Source organism: Protomyctophum bolini (genome assembly GCF_963924005.1).
Source record: "Protomyctophum bolini genome assembly, chromosome: 15".
In the NCBI taxonomy this organism is placed as follows: Eukaryota; Metazoa; Chordata; class Actinopteri; order Myctophiformes; family Myctophidae; genus Protomyctophum; species Protomyctophum bolini.
Genome location: NC_137876.1, coordinates 29,474,453 through 29,495,126, shown reverse-complemented (window position 1 = coordinate 29,495,126; position 20,674 = coordinate 29,474,453). Strand labels below are relative to the sequence as shown.

Here is a 20,674-nt window from a genome sequence, read left to right as displayed (position 1 = left end):
CTACTGTATGTAGAAGCCACATTAAGACATGTGTCTAATAATTTATTAATGATCAATTATAGTAAATACAAGCATACAATGCAACATAGCAAAATGTTATGTTATGTGAAATTAACCAGCCAGCAAAGGCTGGTCTGTTAGGTTAATTAATTTCACTGCAGGAGTCACCAAAATGGAAAGTTTTAACAGTGCTAGTCCGTCAAATGCATTCCTTCAAATGCTGTTTCCACGTGGGATTTTGGTCCCAACTTCTATGGTCCCAACTGCCTGCCTCTAGTGTTATGGAAACCTTCAATGGTGCTCAGTCTGCAGTGCAGTCTTTGATGACACACACACACACACAGCCAACTTGCCAGCCTTGCCTCTGCTCTTCAGCTTTTTTGAAAGTGTGTATAAATAGTGCATTAAACATTAGATGGCCTTCTCTGTGTTTGATCGAAATTACAACAAATGATTGATGAAGAATAATGTCTGTGTCTGTCACATTTCAGGAAGTCAATTGATTGAATTGATTATAGAAGTTATTTCATAATGGAGTTCACTAGCTTTTATTTTGACGTTTGAATTACATTTATTTTGAAATGGTTTGTGTATGGTTGACATGACGTGTACACACAGGAAATAGCCACGCAAGCGATGCCCTGGAATCACAACATTGCGTGTCAACTCTGTTTTATGTAATTTATTATCTTCTTTATCTACTCTAAGTTTAGACATTCTTCATTTCATTCTATCGCAGAATGTCGGCATATGCAGATTTCCAAATAGTTTGCGCGTAACCAAACGTTTCTATTATTTGTGCACCGCGTTAAATGGCTGTCCGACTGAGATGCGAGATGCTTCGCAAAGTAGGTACAGTACAGTAGGCTACGAATATCTTGATCTTGAATGTGTTGGATTTTGAACGCCCTAATTATAATGGCTATGATTTGCATTGCACCTCTCCAAGAAACAAGGATAAGTCTCAAATACAAATGGAGTTTATATTTACAACATATGGCCTGCATGGTTGCAACTTCATAAGAGCTCTTCCTGTAAATAAGAAAGAGCCTTCTCTTTTGTCCTTCCATCAACAAAATTAGATACATTTTATAATGTATTGATTCATCTGGTAGCGGTTTAAGCGCAGTAGAAAAACAATTAAAGGATGACCTAGTAAGTAAGTAATCAATGACGACGAGTGACAGTAATCAGTAAGAGTGGGCACCTGAGAAGACAATGTTAAATTTGCAATGTATTTTCCAAAATGTAAAAAAATAAATAAATAATGTATTTTGTAAAACATTTGCCATTTAAGGTCTGATTAATTATCTTTATATTGAAGGCTAAATGTAGGTCTAATAATGATGTACTGTGCATGCATGTTTAAATCATGTATACACAATCACATCACATTATTTCATTTTCAAAAGCATACTTTTCTTAATTTCAGACTTCTCTGGTAAAAAAATAATAAGATATGCACATCCCCACAGTTTTTAGATACGGTACTCAGCTGGACCCTCAAATGAAGAAAAAAGGGAATGTCCGCACACAATATTTTCGCTCCCTGTCTTCTCTTTGAGAAATCCCGGACAGGCGAAACATTGTTGTTTGGTTCAAATAAAGAGAAGATGGGGAGCAATTAACATATTGTGTGCGGACATTCCTTTTTTTTCTTCATCAGACTCCATAATAATCATGCGTGTATCCATGAGTGACAATCCCTTGTATTTTGCAGATGACTAGAGGACGAGGCAATCATGATGGTTGTAAACTCTCCCATGGCACAGTGACAACATCCACTGAGCTCAGCATGTGACACAAGCTTCCTTCTTTCCAAAAAGTGGATCTCAAGATGCCTCGCCTAGAAGAGTTTGCCAATGTTGCCCTTAGGGTTCCAAGCATATTAGTGCTGGACTTATTGTATAAATGTGACATTGATGGCTTAACAGACCACCTCAAAGCCAAAAATGAAGACATGCTTTTCAAATACAAATATGTCATTTGGAACATGTATTATCTGGGTATGTATGTAATGTAATCATAATTCACCTTTATCACTTACACAGCTGTATTCATGAACATATTAGTCTAACCAGTCTCTAGTTGATATTAGAATTACAACAATATTAATAGTCTAACATCAGCAGAAGAAAATAGTTGCTTTCCTAACTAGCTAAAACAGATTGAAATATATTGTGTTGTCGAGTACATACTGTACATCACATGCTATATCCTATTTGTTTTATATGTTGTTAACATTTCTCCATATGCATATCCTCCAGTTGACACTCCCTCTGACCTTCAAAGGTGGAGTAAAAAAAAGCAACATAACATGAACATCCTTGTTTCTCTTCCAGGTCACCTCATAAATGTTATAGTGTTGGTTCTGCCACTGAGACACATTGTGACACTCTACCTCCACATCCTTGCTGCCCTTCTTCTATACGTGGGACATCAGATTTCCAAGTACGGTGACATACTACTACTACTATTACTACATTTCCCAATCATACTGACAGAATCAGTTGTCTCATAGTCATAATGTATGATGATGCTGGGCTGCACGCATGCACACACCCACACAATGCATCTCTCTCTGTATCCTGTAGCCTGCCAAGATGCTGAACTTGTGAATGAATGTTTTGAATCAAAGCCCCTGTTCACTTGTTTACACTTATTGCATTGCACAACCTCACAGCCAGCATGTGTCGTGTTCATTTCATTGACAGGGATTATGTACGTGAGGAGGTGATGTATGGTTATGAAGGAGCTTTGTACCTCGATTCTCTGGCTTTCAACCGATTTGTCTCTGCACTGACAAGTGGGTCCCAATGTCACATTTGTAGCTCTAAAACATGTCTCTTTGTAAATGTTCTTTTTAATTTGTCTTAATTACTAGTATTATTCTTTTGTTTTGTAAAACCTATTTTAGATGAGTACTATATGAATTCAGAGTCAGACTATTATTGTTGATATCACTGAATTTTATTTGTACATTAAATGTTCAAAAGGCTTTACAGCTCTGTTAATCTGCCTTGTTTTTTCATCTAGGTCAGATTATTCTCAGCACTTTGTGTGCCTTTCTATTGAAGACCAGAAAGGTGTGGCTGTTTTCTGCCCACATGCTGCCCCTGCTGGCCCGACTGTGTGCATCACCCCATGCCACGCTGCTAACTGTCAACTCCTTCTCCATGGGTCTGACTGGAGTTGGAATAGTAATATTCCTTCTTTCAAATCTCTTTGTGCCATATCGCCTAGCCAGGGCCGCCTACTCGGAACTGCTTCAGTTGGAGGTAACTGTAGTCCCACCCCTTGTATGTTTTATTTAGGGATGCACGATTAATCTGTAGCATAATCGGAATTGGCCATATCGGCCATAAAAATGCCATATTGGGTATCGGAACGGTCTCAAAATTATACAGATTATTTAATCGGTTTTAACCAGCAAACAATAATAAAAATGAAAAAAAGTATATATTTAATTTAGATGTACTCATCTCATTCAGTAGTCAATAGTCATTCAGTTGTGAATCAGACACTTGGAAAAGGCTATCTATTGATTGATTGAATACTTTATTAACAGGCTTTGGGCCAAGCCAATTGTGGTCCTCTGTATAATATCGGAATCGGTCAGCATCTGTATCGGCAGGTATGACCCTGCAAATAATCGGATATCGGTCATAATTTCATAATCGTCCACCCCCAGTTTTATTACTCAATAGGCATAAGCATTAGGGGGGCGGCAGGCGATCAGGGGTAGAGTGTCCGGTAGAGCGGCCATATCCCGGGCTTCCCCAGAGTTGGTGTCGAAATTTCCTTGATGAGCAAGACTCTGAACCCCCAATTGCTCAGCGGATTCGAGTGAAAATCAACCGATAATTCCCAGTAGGTTACTTATCAAGCCGATTTTATTGACCTACTGCATGTAGTCTGGCATTGATAAAACGCGAATATGCGTTAAGGTTGGGACCGCGCTGCTACATGCTATGTTTAGGTGAGGGTATGAGGAGGCTTGTCGTTTCTCAGTAGGCAGTAGACCAAAACGACTGGATTAAGGTTGGCGAACATGCGTTAAAGGACCACTTCACCACTTTTCAACTTCTCTTCATATAATAGGTCCTCATTAATAATCATGATAAAAAATAATTCTACTTAGTCTGTGACTCATAGGAGTTCAGAAACCTGTCCACCAGTGACATCATCGTTAGGCAGATTATTTTTAAACAAGTTTTGTTTTTTACAACTTTCTTTTAGATTTTTATTATCGTGAGAACGATGGCGTCCATTTTCGCATTGCAACTTTTCAGGACTAGAAAGCCTGCAGTTTCTATTAGCTTGTATTCACCATTGATGATGTCACTGGTGGACGGGTTTCTGAACTGCCCACAGCCCTCCCATGAGACACAGACAGTGCCATTTGTTCATGATTTTTAGTGAGGACCTATTATATGAAGATAGGTTGAAAAGTGGTAGGTGAAGTGGTCCTTGAAGGTTGAGACGTGCCGCTACGTGCTTGCGCTTATGTTTAGGTGAGGGTATGAGGAGGCTTGTCGTTCTCAGTAGGCTCCCAGCATGTGCAGTAGACCGATAAGATCGGCTTGATAAGTAACCTACTGGGAATTATCGTTTGATACCATTCATTTGCTCCCGATTTGCAGGTTGGTGCCTTGCTTGGTGTGTGTGTGAATGGGAGAATGTAATCTATGTAAACCGCTTTTGAAAGAAGCGCTATAAAAATGCACCATTTACCATTTACCATTAGTCCCGTGTAGCCAGACAACTACTCCACAATCTCCAAAATAAATGCTATATAGTCTGGAGAGGAAGCTGTCATCTGTTCGTCATAAAATATCTTATCATATCTTTACATTGAATTCTATTTCTGCTAAGCAGCAAGCTGTATATGCTTAGATGATTTTGATTTATATTCTGATAATTTTGCGATGACTGTAAAGAGGAAACTGTTTCAAATGTTTTATAATTCACCATGCAAAAAAGCCATGCTTAGTTAAAGTGCAAGTATTGTATAGTACTTAGCATCATTAAGGCCAACAGTACTTTTCTTTTTGATTTGCTTCTGTCTTTGTTTCATATTCCATGGAAGATGATGTTGATTTTGTCTTTCTGGGATGTCAGTAGTTTGTGGGACATAAACAAAACAATACAATTACAGGTATGTCTTATCAGATCATATTTATCTGTCCCTGGCTTCTCTTTTCTCAGGTGATAGAGCTGTACAGGCTCCTGGCTGTGGCAATCTCTTTGTGGAACCAGTTTGCTGTCCCAGTTCTGTTCAGTGTTTTCTGGTTTGTTCTATTCGTGGTCCAGCTGGGCTCAGACACCATGTCTAGCAGCGCCTCAGCAGGTCATCAGGGAATTATCTTCATTGTGCTAACAAGGTATTTTAAGAAGATTTGTATCAGGAGTTGAGTTTGACTTTTTTTTTAGACAAAGGCTGGAAAATGTAATTACCTCCTGACGTTTGGGATGGTAAAAAAAAACTGTTTTATTTTACTTTGCAATATATAATACATCAGCAGAGAAATGCTGGGGTTATTGTGCTGACAATGTGTCACGAGATTATCGTGTTCAGTTTTCGGTACATTGGTCGTGTTATTATATTACATGTTTTAAATAGGCTCTCCATCTCTCTACTTCTGCCCATCTCATCCCTCCCTGTTTCCCTCTCTCCGTCTCTTCTCTCTGACTGATAAAGCTCTGTCTTTAACTCTGTATCTCCACCTCTCACTCTGCCTCCCCCTCTCCCTCCCTTCCTCTTTCCACCCCTCTCTCTCCAAATCCCCTCTGTCTCTCTTTCTCTCTCTTGCTGATCGAGCTCTGGTCTGACGTCACACACAACAGAAGCCGTTGCCTAACAATGGTGATTTGCTCTGACATGAACTATTGCCATAACTTTATAGAGTAGATGCCAATGACGACAGCTCTGGGGCTATGGAGGATTCAAATTTAAACAAGCAGGGCTCCAGACTAACTTTCTATCAGCATATATTTACACCCACACATTTCACAGCAATAATACAGTACAGCAATATTTTACTTTTTCTTTGTCAGCTGCCATCATAATATGAAAATGCTTGTAAACGGGAATAAAGGTATCTTGCAAAGTTTAAACCTTCACTTATTTCTGACATTTGATGACTATTTTAACAGTTTAGCAGGTGCCAGAAATGTTGGGTTGATTTGCAAAATCAGTTCCTAGTGACTGAATGTCCCCCTGTTTATTCTAATATGGATATAGACATGAACAAATGAGTGTGCACGTTATTGATGTTTTTTCTCCTTTGCGTCTCTGCACCCCCCGCTCTCCACAGTGTCTCCGAGTGTTGTTCCACTCCCTACTCCCTGCTGGGCCTGACATTTGTGGTATCATACCTGGCTCTTGGGCTGCTTAACCTATGCAAATTCTACTTGGGGGGTTATGCAGCTGTTCAGAATGAGAACGTCATGCACAGGTGAGTCTGAAATTTGTGCTACCTTTTCTGTTTTGGCTTAATTCATTCTCAGGTCACCAGCTGTAGTCAACCAGGCAGTGTCTTATTTCGACCATGGCATGTTTTAACTGTTTTATTCTTATTTTTATTTTACTTTTTTTAATCTGTAGCACTTTGAGATTTGCTTCAAATATAAAGTGCGTTATAAATAAAATGTATTATTATTATTATTAATGCAATGAGTGTACTGGACTGGTGCATATGAGAATCTCTTAACTCTGTAGAAACACACCCCCCCCCCCCTAATCCTACAGTATGTATGTATCCTCGAAAGTTGATTAATCAAAACTCGGCTACATGCATTATGACATCACAAAGCATAACCACTCCTGCCCGAAACAAGGACTGGCCTCAAACAAGGAAACTAGGTGATTCACCCGGATGGGCGTGGTTATGCAGGAAATTATTTTTTGTTTAATTTGTTTGTGTCTCATCAGAGGTGTGACCGAGGGTGTCACGTTGCTCCTACTGGCACTTCAGACGGGTTTACTAGATATGCAAGCCCTACAGCGCACCTTCCTTCTCAGCATCATCCTCTTCATCGTGGCCACTTCCACTCTGCAGTCCATGATTGAAATCACGGACCCAGTCATTCTAGCACTGGGTGCATCCCGCAATAGGTAACAGAGTTCATTTCTAAAAATATATCCATTATTATTGTATTCACAAAATACAACAACCTGCAGTAAAATAATTTCTATAATCAAAATGTAATGTTTGAATGAAAGTCTAGACTTTAACTCTGCTACAAACAGTGACACTATAGTGACTGCAGCATGTACAGAATACATACTCAACAATGTTCACAGTGTTTGTAATGCATTTGCTTTAGGAGCCTGTGGAAACACTTCCGTGGCCTCAGCATGTGCGTGCTCCTGCTGGTTTTCCCAGGATTCATGGCTTATAAAATCGGCCAGTTCTTCCACATGGACTTTTGGCTTCTTATACTGGTGTCCAGTTTCATGCTCACTTCTCTTCAGGTAGGTTACTACAACTACAAGACTCATTCTAATAAGGAAACCTTATTTTGTCTTTATGTTGCTTTACTCGTGTTCTATATATCATCTCCCCATTGCACGTTAGATTTGTATGTAAATTACTAAATTACTGTGACTGCTTTTCAGCTGCATATCCAGTTCATAGGAAGCAAAGTTGTAAGGCTCCTTGAAAGGTGTTATTGAAATACAGGAGAGATGGTTCGATCAGGTTTTTTGGGACTGATCACCTTAAGTCTGATCGCCCGATACTGATCATCACTTCTCATGTGGCAGGGCATTTTCTTTCTTACATTCCTGTTAATGTCCCTCCACTTCCTGGTCCAACAGCCATGCCATCATACACCCAAAATCACACTTGTGTGAAGTGAGGGGCGCCTCACTTCTTTAAACAAACATCAAACTCTAAACAGATATCATGTGGGGTGCTGTTTTTTTTTTACGTCATTTTATGTAATTTAGGAAAGCCAGACGTTAGAGCAGCTAGCGCCCCTCAAGAAACATCTCTTACCTTATAACTTACCTTACCCTCTATCTAGAAAAATATTGTATAACTATCTAATAAATCAATATTGTTTTATTTTGGTTTATTTTACTATTCGATTCCTCAGGTTACAGGCACCATGTTGATCTATTCCCTCTTCATGGTGGAGCTCTTCCGCACCGACCCCATCGACAGCCTGGACGAGGTGATCTACTGGGTGAATGCCATCAGCCGAGTGCTGGAGTTCATGGTGGCCCTTTGCGTGGTGGCGTACGGAACATGGGAGTCCCTCTTTGGGGAGTGGAGCTGGATGGGTGCTTCCGTCATCATCGTCCACTCCTACTTCAACGTGTGGCTCAGGGCGCAGTCTGGCTGGAAGAGCTTCCTGTTGAGACAGGAAGCGGCAAAGAAAATCAACTCCCTGCCACAAGCCACACCTCTGCAGCTGCAGCAACACAATGATGTCTGTTCCATCTGTTTCCAGGTCGAAACATATTAATTAACATTATTCATTATTAATAATAATTATTCTTGTGTTTCTTTTTTTAATAAAAAAACATCTGATTTCCACAGGAAATGAGCTCTGCTGTGATCACACACTGCGGACATTTTTTCCATGGAAACTGCCTCCGCAAGTGGCTGTATGTTCAGGAGACCTGCCCCATGTGCCACCAGTCGGTCCGACCCACATTGACCAGTCAGAATCAGGGGGCTGGCGAAACTCAGGCAGCAACACCACTTCAAAGAGATGGACAGGGGGCAGAGCTAGCTGCAGAGCAAAGAGATCTTTCCACAGGGAACGATCCCTCACAGGAGGCCCCAAGTAACCAAGCAGCTCCTGAACCCACAGAGGAGCAGGAGAGGACACTTGGGTCTGAGGCAGGAGCCTGTGGCAATGGTATAGTTGACGGTGACTGTCCGGACAGCCCGTGTCGGAAGGCTGTTCAGGGCCTCCGTTTCAGCTCCAGTGGTGACTTTGTTGGCTTCACTAGCCCAGTATTCAACTGCCCTTCAGGGAGCAGTCCTAGTTCTCACAGGCAATGGGATCAAATGTCTCCTGTTGAAACACACAGCCCGAGTGAGGAGGAAAGCAGAGAGATACTGCAGACAGAAGACAAGCTGTGTTCTGGAGCTGTGGATTCTGAAATTTCAGGTTTGTCCTTCCCAATGTACTCTGTGGACACTGTAAACCAGGACAATGTGGAGAGCATATATGCTGAGAGAGCTGGACCTTGCATTCAGCTTGAAGGAGAAGGACACACTGCTAACTCTGTTGTGATATCTCAAAATAATGACAGTTATGATGAGAGCTGTGAGGAAAATCCTGCACCCATTGTAGCCAAATGTGACTTTATAAACAGCAATGAATCAAATAACTCATCTGACTTGGAAGAAGATCATGCCCTTTGTTTAAATGGCCCTGATGCGCCACAGCTTGAGGAAACCCAAGAGAACCATGTAATTCACAGCAGGGCACAACGTTCTGACCAAACAGCTGTCCATAATATGATACCTGTATCATTGGTATCACTGTATAATGCTGATCCAGCATCAACTCAGCCTCCTGATCCAGGCCTCACATGTCCCAACTGTGGCATGATATGTGATTCAAAAATCGGGCTTCATGGTCATCTGCAATGGCATAGCCGCCAGCAGAGATGACCACTGACAAACTCTTCACAGCACAAGGTTCAAGGAAGCTAAATAATCTTCGACAACAATGGACTGCCAGAAGAAGTCTGTATCACTAAACGTAAGCGGTACTGATTCAATGGAATGGAATGGAAAGGCACTGACCAACCAACTCCTTGAGACCGTCTCATGGCATATGAACACTGCTGGGCAAACATCTAGCATCAAATGAAGCAATGAACATATTATATAAATATAATGTATTTGGTAACATGGACAGTGCTGATATTGAGTGTCTGAAGAGACCGTACAGACTCAGACAAGATAGACTCAAAGAGGCCAAATAATTTCAATCGCACTTATTTCCTGGCCACTAGTGGATATCTACTCTTTCACAAACACAGTGGAGTAGTGAGTGCCATGAATCAGTGCCTTGGGTGTGACGGGAACAATCTTTTTTTAAGTGGACAGAAACATATTTGCCTTGACGCCATGATCCATTGTGGGAAATTGTGTTATTTTACTGACAGACTAATGAATGTGCTGTTATTTTACTGACAGATTAATGAATGTGCTGATGTTTGAAATGTCTGTCTGGGATTGAATTCACAGGCATAATGGTTCAGGGTTAAAGTGATTATTTATACCACTACATTATTGTAAATAACTTTAACATAAATTTAACAAACTCACAGGTTAGGATAAAAACGTGTTTACATGTTTAAATGAGCATTTTCATTTTTGTGGGACAAAATTGAAGAAAGCAGGTCCTGACGCAGTAGTTTGTAACCACTGGCTCTGTTCAGTATTAATTCACTATTGTGGCTCTTTATAAAAAAACGTTCTGTAGTCCAATATAAATTAAACATTACAAGTGGTGATTGTCCTCTGAAATATGCTGACACTTATGGTCGAATGTATTAATTAAAAAACATTTGATTTCTTAAAATCATAAGAACCTAGCCACATTACAGTGGGATGGCATCCCATTCCTCAACCAGGATTTGTTGCAAATCAGCCAATGTCGTTCTGTTGGCCACTCTAGCTCTAACACATATAGAATTTGTTCAGAGATGTGTCTGTGGTACCGCTTCTGGAAGAAAGCCTGCGGTTCCTCAGTCCTTACCATTCTCACAGAACTTGGTCTTAAAGTTTGGAAATGGTACCAGGGCTGACACCAAATAATGCTCCTATGTACTATGCTGGAATACCATCTTCCAGTTGCCCTATTGCACGACAAACGTGGAATCTTTCCACCAGTGGTGGAAAGATGCCACGTTTGCCTTGGAGTATACACAAACTCAGAAACCCCCCCCCCCTGCCCCCCCAAAAAACACTACTGTACTGTATGTACTGTATATGCAATATGCACAATAAGTGAGGCACACTTCCAGGGCTTGGAGGGGGCTGTCGCTCAGCTGCTCGACCCGTCCAAAAGGCCACCCTTCCTGGGTACCAGATGGGACGAGTGACACCCTCCTCGCCCTGGTCCAGAGCGTTAACGAGTTCTCCCTAACGCCCTGCCAGCCACTCCTCTGCTGCACATGGAAAGAAGATTCCATTGGGATCCCGACTTTAGGAAAAATAAACCAAACTACACTACTCACCGAGACAGACTATTTTGTTGAAAGTCTGTTCTCCAGGGTGGGAATCGTCTCAAGACCCCACCTTCTCTGTATAATATACTTTTTTGGGTTAAGGTTAGACATAGTTTTACTGAGGTTAAGGTTAGGTATAGTTTTACAGGGCCCTAACCTCAGTAAAACCCTAGGGTCCATTAGGGTCAGTGTTCTATGGCTTATTGTGTGTATTGCATATCAGTTTTTTTTTTTCTTATCATTGCTTGGCCCCTGTTATTTTGACCATTAATCGAAAATAGATCTAAAAGCTCACTTGTATAAATCAGATTACTGATGCTGACTAATGGCAATTGCCAACCTCTCCTACCTAAATAAATTCTACTTTCTACGGTTTCTATTATGTGTACACAATGTACATGGTTACTAATAATTGAACAATATCTAATCTAAAACTGAGTCTTTAAACATTATTAACCCAGTAGTTCCTTTCTTGTTCCCCTGCCTAACAACTAGCCAATTAGAGCGCCATTGTGTCATCACTGCTCCCGGGCTATGGGATCTGGTACGGTAAGGTAACATTCTAGCCCGTTAGCCGTTAGCACAGAACTCAACTGACAGTATCGGAAAGAAACCAAAGGAGAAGCGGACCTTTTGTTGTCTGTGTACTTTCAAGGGATAATGCGCTCACCTAAGCGCTGTCGGATTTACAAACAACTGAGAAGAATTACACGCAACGACACAAAGTAGAAAGCTCATCAAAGCGACTTGATAAAATTCAAGTGGCAAATGTAAGTGAGATAAATAAAAGAAAACAGGTAGCATACGTAGTTTAGCTTGCTACCCAGTTTAGCAAAGCACCGCGCTAGCTTGAGAAGTGAAGGCCCGTCATTCTGAAACTAACGCAAGTGGTGACATTTTGCCAACAATCCTGGCATATCACGGTCCCCAGTCATTGCGCGGACCTGAAAACATTCACCACAGGGAGAACATCGAGCGAGGATGGCGCTGAAAAGGATCCACAAGGTAGGACCTTCTTCTAGCCTGCCTGGTTGGCAAGATAGAATAAAGAGGGATACGCACGTCGCAAGTGACGTCACAAATATATAGCCTGTTGGTATGCCTAAAATAACGTACGTTGTACTGAGACGGGCAATGATGCTACACAAAGTACGTTGTTTTCCTCTAGTTAAAATAACTGTCCAGCTAATTTAAAATAATAAAGTAAGAAGTGACAGGCGCACGATCCGAAGAGTGATCATTTCCGCTAGGTCTGTCTGACATCACTGTCGAACCCTTGGTCAACTTGAACCTAGACCCGATCGAGCTAGCTAGCTAGCCTCCCATGTACCTCTGCTCTGCTGACAAACACAGCTGTGTGACATTACATGTTCATAGTCTGTTGTTCACTTGTCATGACGTGTGTACATGGCCTAGTACTAGAAGTGTTTTGGTGGCATTGTTTTCATCTAATCACCGACTGTCACACACGGATGGAGGACACATTTAAACACCGGCGTTTTTCCCCACTAGCTAATTACATAACTTCGCTGAACGACTCCACAGACGCTTTGTTTGAACAGGAAGAGGACACCTGACAATTGCCCAATTTATAATACCTTTTGCATACGAACAAAGCCAGCTGCCTGGCGCTGACAATACTTTTAAGTTTCACTTGAAAACCACACAGACAGACGTCATCTGGCTGCCATTAAGCTCTCATATCACACTAGTTAATAAAAAGTTACTTGAAGTCATGACTGGCTTGATATTATATGAGCAGTCTTTAATGATACATTTCCTCTGTATAAATGCCTCTGCTCCCCTCTGGCCCCATTCACATCAGACTGTGTTGACACTTGACAGTACTTCGGCAGCACAGGAAATAGGTTGGAAAGCAACAGCTTACATTATGCCCCGTTGCTAGCTTGAATCTTCCAGGGGAAAAATCCATAAAGTGTATATGTAATAGTGAGTGACAGGGAGGCCCAGGGTTGGGCATTGGCCCCCACCTCTGTCTAAAATAGCTATAGACCTAAAAATATAGTTGCCTTTTGAGGCGAGTCTCATCTTGCTATCAGTCGTTGTTCGAGATAACTAGTCAGCCTGAGTAGATGCATGACATAATAAACTATTTCTTTAGCTTTTCATACATATAAATGCAGATCAAAATGCTGTACAGTACATAAGGGGGAGGGCAGATAAAACAAGTATAGCATTGAAACTGTCATGACTGTAGTGTACAGTATGTAATACCATGTATCTACACTAGCATCCCTAACTCCCTGGAGTATCTTCTTGTGTTTCTCTCTAACAAGGCTGTATGTTGGCATCGGATTCAGAATGAATGACTGGGACCATAATGTAAACCAGTTCAGGACTCCTGTCCTTTGTGTTATCTTTGACAGTCATATCATGACTGCAGGGGTGTCACGATTCTCCAAATCCATGATAAGATTCAACTTTAGATTTGGTACTTGCATAGATGGAGGACATTGTAACTAGGGAAGCTGTTACTTGACAGTGGGAGAAGTTTTTCATTTCAATTCCTCCACCATCTCTGACAGTGCCCATGTTTTCTCAAAATGCAGGGACTAAGGGCAGATTCACACTATGGTCCTGGGTGCGCACTCAGGACCACTTGGCAGATGATGTGGTATTGTGAATGCTGCGTACTGTTCCCCCGGAGCAGACCATGCGGTCCCGGGACTGCATGGAGGTAGTCTCGGGACTGATTGAAGTGTACTCGGATACGGATTGATGCAATGTAAAAGCATTGAATACAATGTACTCGGGTACGGAAGAATCAAGGCCAGCGGGGACCAGGCAATTGTAATCGGGAACAGTTTGAATCAAACTGACTCAGTGTGAATCTGCCCTAAAATACACAGCCAACAATAGGGTGTTAGGGATTCCCAGCAATGTCGGCTTGGTTTTGTTACTTAATCGAATTATTCAAGTACGGCCTTTACCAGAAATCGAATGTTCAACAAGATTGAGAACTGTAGAGAGGGGGTTATTTGGAGTATCGCAAACTAGTTTGTAATTTCTTACGTGTGCAATATTGAACTGAATCGTGACTCCCCTACATGACACATGGGTATTTTCAATTTTTTTACCTCTTTAGATTGAGTCTTATCGTTTTGTCTGTAAAGTAAATTGTCTCAGGCTTGATCAATGATTGTTCCTTTCTTATTTCATTCTTATTATTACAGGAGCTTAACGACCTGGCCCGTGACCCTCCAGCCCAGTGCTCTGCAGGTCCTGTAGGCGAGGACAGTAGGTGTCTCACAAGTTCAAATATGACGCACAGAACTAGAGCTAGTTACTGAGAATTTATATTCTGTAACGATATCGGAGAACTAGCCTACACAAATTATTTTTTGTAAGCTTTTGAAAACTAAAATAAACTTGTTTCATTCCTCCACATGACTGAAACAACTTGACAAATATACTGAACGTGAAAGCACATGGAATAATAATAATTAGGCAACAAATATGTAACAGAAGGAAGCACAATACAGTATTCTGTTTACAAGAGAGAACTACCACCGTTTGAGGAAAACGACCCTAGCTTAGTTCTAAAAGCATTTTATTATGATAAAGCATCCAAATAAAAAAATGAGCCCTGACAGCCATAGCTGCAAAACAGACATGTTACTGACTGAGAACATGCAGCCAGGGGAAAGGGAAATGGTATCCGACATGTTCCAAGGGAAGTGTTTTTCAGCCTTGTTAATGATTTTGTATCTGTGTTCCTGACAGATGTAATGCCTCTTTTATGTGGGTTCAGCTTAAGATAACTAATCATAAACTCTCATCTCCTCTATTCTCTTTCAGTGTTTCAGTGGCAAGCCACAATCATGGGACCTGTACGTATAAGCTATTCATGTTGTTGATCACAGTGATTTATTCAAAGACACAGTAGCATGAGTTTCAGGTTATTAATTTGTGCAGAAGAAAAAACTAGGTTTATAAGATGGACAGTAATCGAAAGACAAGTTAATAAAGACTGTTGAATTGCATTACAGACAGAGAGTGTGGTTAAACATGGTATAATGCAATGTGCATCTGGGTGATTGTTGTTTGTCTTGCAGGGTGCATCAAATTTAATCATAAGATTACGGAAGTATATTTGATAAGACAACGTTCATTATTGCCAAAGGGATCCGATGTTGTCTAACAGGTTTTGATACCTTTTGTCACCTGCAGAATGACAGTCCATACCAGGGAGGTGTCTTTTTCTTGACGATTAATTTTCCAACAGACTACCCTTTCAAACCACCCAAGGTAAGTCTGCACCGCACAGAAGATTGATCACAACTAAAATGTATGCAATTATTAAGTAGAATTATCTTTTTAGGCAAAGTCAAAATCACACAGAACTACCACCATGTGTGTAAAAAAAAAAGATAATACACCAATCTGAATAATATCACTCACCCTCTTGTACAGTATGAGCTGTGTTCAGAACAGATGCACAAAGCACTACACATCACCTACTACATAAGATGAATCTTTACACTATAAGTATTGCTGTATCATTTAGGTATGGACTATTGGCACAGGGGTTTGAAATCTAGAAGGTTAACTTGTGGCCCTGTGCAATGCTCCATGTAAATATCTATTGGGGTTTGTTCTGATATCTCTCTCATTTGTCTAATTCACAATTCATTGTATATTTTTCTGTCACAATGTTGGTTGTATAGTACTGTTTATTTGGAAACGCATCATTTCAGTTGAAAAAATGGGATTGCTGTCAATTCACAATGTAATGGCTTGTTAATCCTTCTGTTCTCAGCTTGCATTTACAACAAGAATCTACCACCCAAATATTAACAGTAACGGCAGTATCTGTCTGGATATTCTCAGATCACAATGGTCTCCAGCTCTTACTATTTCAAAGGGTAAGATTTCTGAGATTTAACACAAAATATAATGGATGTGCTGGAGTTTAATCTTAATACCGACATGCAAAAGTGTAGCTTTTTGGCGCGATTCATGCAAATCCGTTAAAAAAAAAAAAAACGTTTGAGGGGGGTGAGGGGGTCATGTCGATTTCTGGGTCAGTGGAGCCTATGGGCGGAGCCCAGAGAAATGTTTCTGACGGACTCACCGCTGCCTGTATCTGCACACTGCACAGCACGGTAATTGTCAACAAGATGCAGCTGTGAAAGCTATGAGATGTATCTCTGCTCCACAATGTACTGGAGGTGACCTGGCCAAGCCAAATGCTGCTGCACTCGCCTGTGCCAACCACTGGAAATATGTGATATAGAGGATGGCCGGACACGAAGAAGAAGCTGTGAAAGTTTGCACGTGAATGCTGCTCAGTGCGCGTGAGCTTAAAAATCAGCAGCACATACATGCGACAGCAACCTGCAACTCCTGCAACCTGCTGCTGCCCGTCAGGTCAAGAAGCGCGAGTAGGGCCTTTCTGTGTGGAGTTTGCATGTTCTCCCCGTGTCCCCTAGGGTAGGTACCCTCACAAAAACATGCAGTAATCCTGGTCTCTAAACTGCCTCCCCCTGGCCAGCCGGGGCGCCTGATGGAGGGGAAAGGAACTGGTTGGAATAACGTGTTCCTTCCACGCGCTACGTCCAACCAGGGAAACTCCCCCCTGTCAGGTGTAAAGGAGCAACTTGGACACTCAGGCATGAAGGGAGCACGAGTTAAGTCCGTTGCTCTCCCCAGGTTGGCGGAGGGTGTGTAGAGCCCAGGATCACAGTAGATGATTGGCACAGGGGTGAAAAATGGGTTACAAAAAATATATTTAAAAAAAAAGAAAGAAGCGCGAGTAAGAGTTTGAGACGAGAGATATGAAAGGCTGGCCACATCATCGGCGGCACGCATCGCATGAATGAATCCACCCGTGCCGTGCATGCGTGCGCTGCAGAATTAGAGTAGATCTACAAGCTCACAAGACGTTGCAGCACGACGCGTTGTGAGCTTGTAGATCGGCAGTCCAGTCGGTGTCATGATTTCACTGTGGCTGCCTGTGGATGAATTTTGATCGATCACAAACTGTCTGCAGGCAATCATGCAAATGTGATACTTAATATATATAACAAATAACAGCAACACAAGCAGCTGTTAATTTTACTTTGAAAACCAGTCATTTGAGCTGCACTGCAGGGCAGACTGGTTGGGTGGTGGTTTCTGATTATACAGTATCAGTTATATGATCAGGGCAACAGGGTTGTGTTGATGTGTTCCATCGTTATTTGTTGTAGAGTAATACATAGACATAGGGCTCTATTTTCATCCATCTTTTAGGAGCTTGTAGATTGGCTACCGGTATTTTAACTATTCAAAGATGTCTTTCAAAATAGTAAAAGGTAGTTATGGATAAGGGGTTTAGCATGGATGAAAATAGAGCCCATATTGTACTATAACCTTGTAGTGTCCCCCATGACCCCCCCCCCCCCAAATGGGTTAGGTACCAATAAAACCCTCAACATTTTTCGCGCCATGGTGATCGCAACGCATCACGTCCCCCGCACACTGTCACCTTTTTCACCCTCGGTCTGTTTGCATGCCTGTATCCTGGATGTATCTGAAACATTGACTTTGTTGCATAATGCATACTAACACATATGGTATGGAATTATTGGAATAGCAGGACAATGGATGACAATGTAATAGATATAGAACATTATTTGAGAATATAGAATATAACTTACATTGTACATCATTATATATGCCATTAGAATCATCACTTCAGGTCTGGATACAATGTTTTACAATGATGATAATCATTTGGCTACAGGTACTCACAGTTTTCCTTTTTCATCCCACAGTACTTCTGTCCATTTGCTCTCTCTTATGTGACCCAAACCCAGACGACCCACTAGTGCCAGAGATTGCACGAATCTATAAAACAGATACTCAGAAGTAAGTACTGTGCATATAGCATATTATTTATAATTTATATAACCTTATTTTTGTCTTCTAGGAAATAACAATGTAATGCAGTGAGTGTAGTGTAATCTATATATACATACAGTATCTGTTATTGCAGGAACCTTCTGCAATAACATCATCTAAAATCTCTAGAAATTAAGCTATATAGTCCCTTGTATATGTTATGTACAATGGTTGCAAGGTAAATCTCATAAATCCTAGTGTGAATCATCGTTTGTGTAACCCAGTTTCACTCCATCAGGTATAATAAACTAGCTCGGGAGTGGACAGAGAAGTATGCCATGCTTTAGGGGTAAGGCCAAGAGTTAGCGTTGCACCCTTGGCTAAGTGTTATGGATGTGGTCGATGTGTTTGTGATTTGTGATTCTCTGGTCACATTGGTATAACTATGACCAGAGGCATTTGCTGGCTGCCTCCCCCAATGTCCCTCTGCATTCTATTAAGTGTAAGTCTTGGGCTTTGGCTCTAGTTCACCAAATTTTGTATGGCTGCAGTGTGGGCTTCTGTATATCATGGTTGTTTGGTTACTGACTGACAGACAGACTGGGGAGAATATACTAATCACTGTTTGATGATGAGTAAAAAGGAATGTTCATTGTTTGCTTTGTTAGCATGAAATGTTTCTCTTTCAACTTTATTGAACATGTCTGTAAATGGCTCAATTTCTTGCTAAATAAGTTCCTTGAGAAACATCACACTTTATTGCAGTGTATATGCTAACACTTGAGATAATGCTAAGCTTGTGTGCACAATCCACTATAAATTTAGTGTGCTAAGGTGTTGGCATGCACTGCAGCAAATTTTGAATAGGTTACCAGTCTTGTGGATGCATAATAGTGAGATGATCCAATAGCTTATTTTCCACAAGAAGATTTTTTTTTTCTGTGGTGAATGTCTAGGCCTTGGCTGATTTTTGTCTTCCTCTCGTTCACAGATACAGCAGAATAGCAAAAGAATGGACACAGAAATATGCTATGTGATGCTTCATCACATCCTTCAGAAAAGCTTGTGTTTGGGGGGGAAAACATTTTGCTGGATCCAACTTAAAATTCTCAGTTTCATCTTTCCCCCCTTTACCTTTTTGGTTCGTTAATTACAACATTTTATCCCTGTTCCTCCAACTTTCCCCCACGTGCTCATAAGAAGATAGTGTTTTCTAAGTTGGACACGTGCCAGGATCGGTGAAAGTACAACAAATTCAACAATTGTTTGTTTAAGGAGCACATTGCCACAGTTGTGGACTCTGTTTTGATTATGCACCAGTAAGAGAAGGCCTGGCTTGCCTGCACTGACACTTGTTCATTCAGCCCATAATTAATGATGTCACTCATTACTCTGAGACTGAACACAACTGAGATGCTTACCCTGCCTCGTCTCCCTTCAACAATAGCCTGTATGCCAGCTCCATGGAGCCCTGCCTAAAGGTACCTGGTTGAAAATGTCCTGGACTAGGCTTCCAAGTGTTTTCATAGCTTTAAATAATTATTCAGTAATTAAAAAACATCATCAAAAGGATCTCTATTGGGAAATATGTCCTCGCTCAGTCAAATAAGGATTGACCATTGACCTGCAACTGTGTGACCGGTTTAAGGCAAAATGGACAATTTGTTAAAGCTATGAATGCTGCTGGATTCCTATACCCTTGACTCCTGTATAAGTAGGTATTTGAGTCCTAAGGACTGGTGTGGCTCTTCTAATTAGTATTAGAAAATCCATACAGCAGAGAACGTGTGTGCATGTGTGTGTGCAGCAGAGAACGTACGTACGTGTGTGTGTGTGTGTGTGTGTGTGTGTGTGTGTGTGTGTGTGTGTGTGTGTGTGTGTGTGTGTGTGTGAAATTTAAGGAAAGTACAGTATAAGAAATTCAATGTATTTTATGCATGCTGATTAAAAGGTAGACTATTATGTTTTATCTGCAAATTAATTGGATTGTAAGGCTAGGTTGTTAGAAATTTGGTGCCCTCAAACGCTTTCTATCATTTATTTTGATTATTTAGATGTTAGTAGAAGATCTATTAGTTATACACGACTTGAACACTGTCTTCTTGTAGCCCTGGCATTTTTAGGCAAAGGTTGATAATCAACTTGTGCTGATTTAAGTTTTCCCTTCAATAAAGTTGCTTAAAACATGAAATCTATAGTAATGCTTTTGCCTTTTCATTGTTTGTGTGTGTGTGTGTGTGTGTGTGTGTGTGTGTGTGTGTGTGTGTGTGTGTGTGTGTGTGTGTGTCAGCCAACTCCCAATAAATCTAGTTTGGCCCATGTGTGTGAGACTAGGTTTCTGCCATTGTCTAGCCAAATATCTAAACTCGGAGCCTCTTGAGTTTAGATTTGATTTGTAAATGTCACTTCGCTACTCAAATCAGACTGGAATTCCCCAGCCAGGCTACAATACTTTTCTAGTCAAATCCACGAGTCGATAGCAACATCTTGCAGAATGCAGACGTGTAAGATCACGACATTTTAGCAGCACCTATGGGTTGTTCAACTTTGCCTGTTCTGTGCTTAGACTAGTATATATTAATATATACTTAATATTAGAGTATATACTCTAAGGTTCTTTGC

The 20,674-nt window shown here is 41.0% G+C and overlaps 2 protein-coding genes across 7 annotated transcripts; both read left to right on the top strand.

Moving 5' to 3' along the window:
- Window positions 1-656: 656 nt before the first annotated feature.
- Window positions 657-10,848, top strand: LOC308329498 (RING finger protein 145). 3 transcript variants are annotated; one of them, XM_080783822.1, is made up of 11 exons: window positions 657-848; window positions 1,721-2,006; window positions 2,343-2,451; window positions 2,715-2,806; window positions 3,042-3,278; window positions 5,216-5,384; window positions 6,318-6,458; window positions 6,935-7,117; window positions 7,330-7,477; window positions 8,104-8,460; window positions 8,550-10,848. In XM_080783822.1, exons 2-11 carry the CDS (start codon window positions 1,838-1,840, stop codon window positions 9,636-9,638), a joined length of 2,694 nt encoding a protein of 897 aa, XP_080639948.1. In that variant the 5' UTR covers window positions 657-848; window positions 1,721-1,837; the 3' UTR covers window positions 9,639-10,848. The 3 variants fall into 3 exon arrangements, with proteins under 3 accessions (XP_080639948.1, XP_080639946.1, XP_080639947.1); XM_080783820.1 differs by having other exon boundaries at window positions 3,037-3,278; window positions 5,209-5,384; XM_080783821.1 differs by having other exon boundaries at window positions 657-852; window positions 3,037-3,278; window positions 5,209-5,384.
- A 944-nt stretch (window positions 10,849-11,792) lies between these two features.
- LOC308329343 (ubiquitin-conjugating enzyme E2 D2-like) lies at window positions 11,793-20,243 on the top strand. 4 transcript variants are annotated; one of them, XR_013965377.1, is made up of 9 exons: window positions 11,793-12,211; window positions 14,401-14,464; window positions 15,026-15,057; window positions 15,398-15,475; window positions 15,987-16,092; window positions 17,986-18,079; window positions 18,351-18,401; window positions 19,044-19,903; window positions 19,954-20,243. XR_013965377.1 is itself a non-coding variant. In XM_080783599.1 (8 exons), the coding sequence occupies exons 1-7, from the start codon at window positions 12,188-12,190 to the stop codon at window positions 18,397-18,399; spliced, it is 447 nt and encodes a 148-aa protein (XP_080639725.1). In that variant the 5' UTR covers window positions 11,793-12,187; the 3' UTR covers window positions 18,400-18,401; window positions 19,044-20,243. The 4 variants fall into 4 exon arrangements, 2 of the variants coding, with proteins under 2 accessions (XP_080639725.1, XP_080639726.1); XR_013965378.1 differs by having other exon boundaries at window positions 19,044-19,909; XM_080783599.1 differs by having other exon boundaries at window positions 19,044-20,243.
- The last annotated feature ends 431 nt before the right edge of the window (window positions 20,244-20,674 follow it).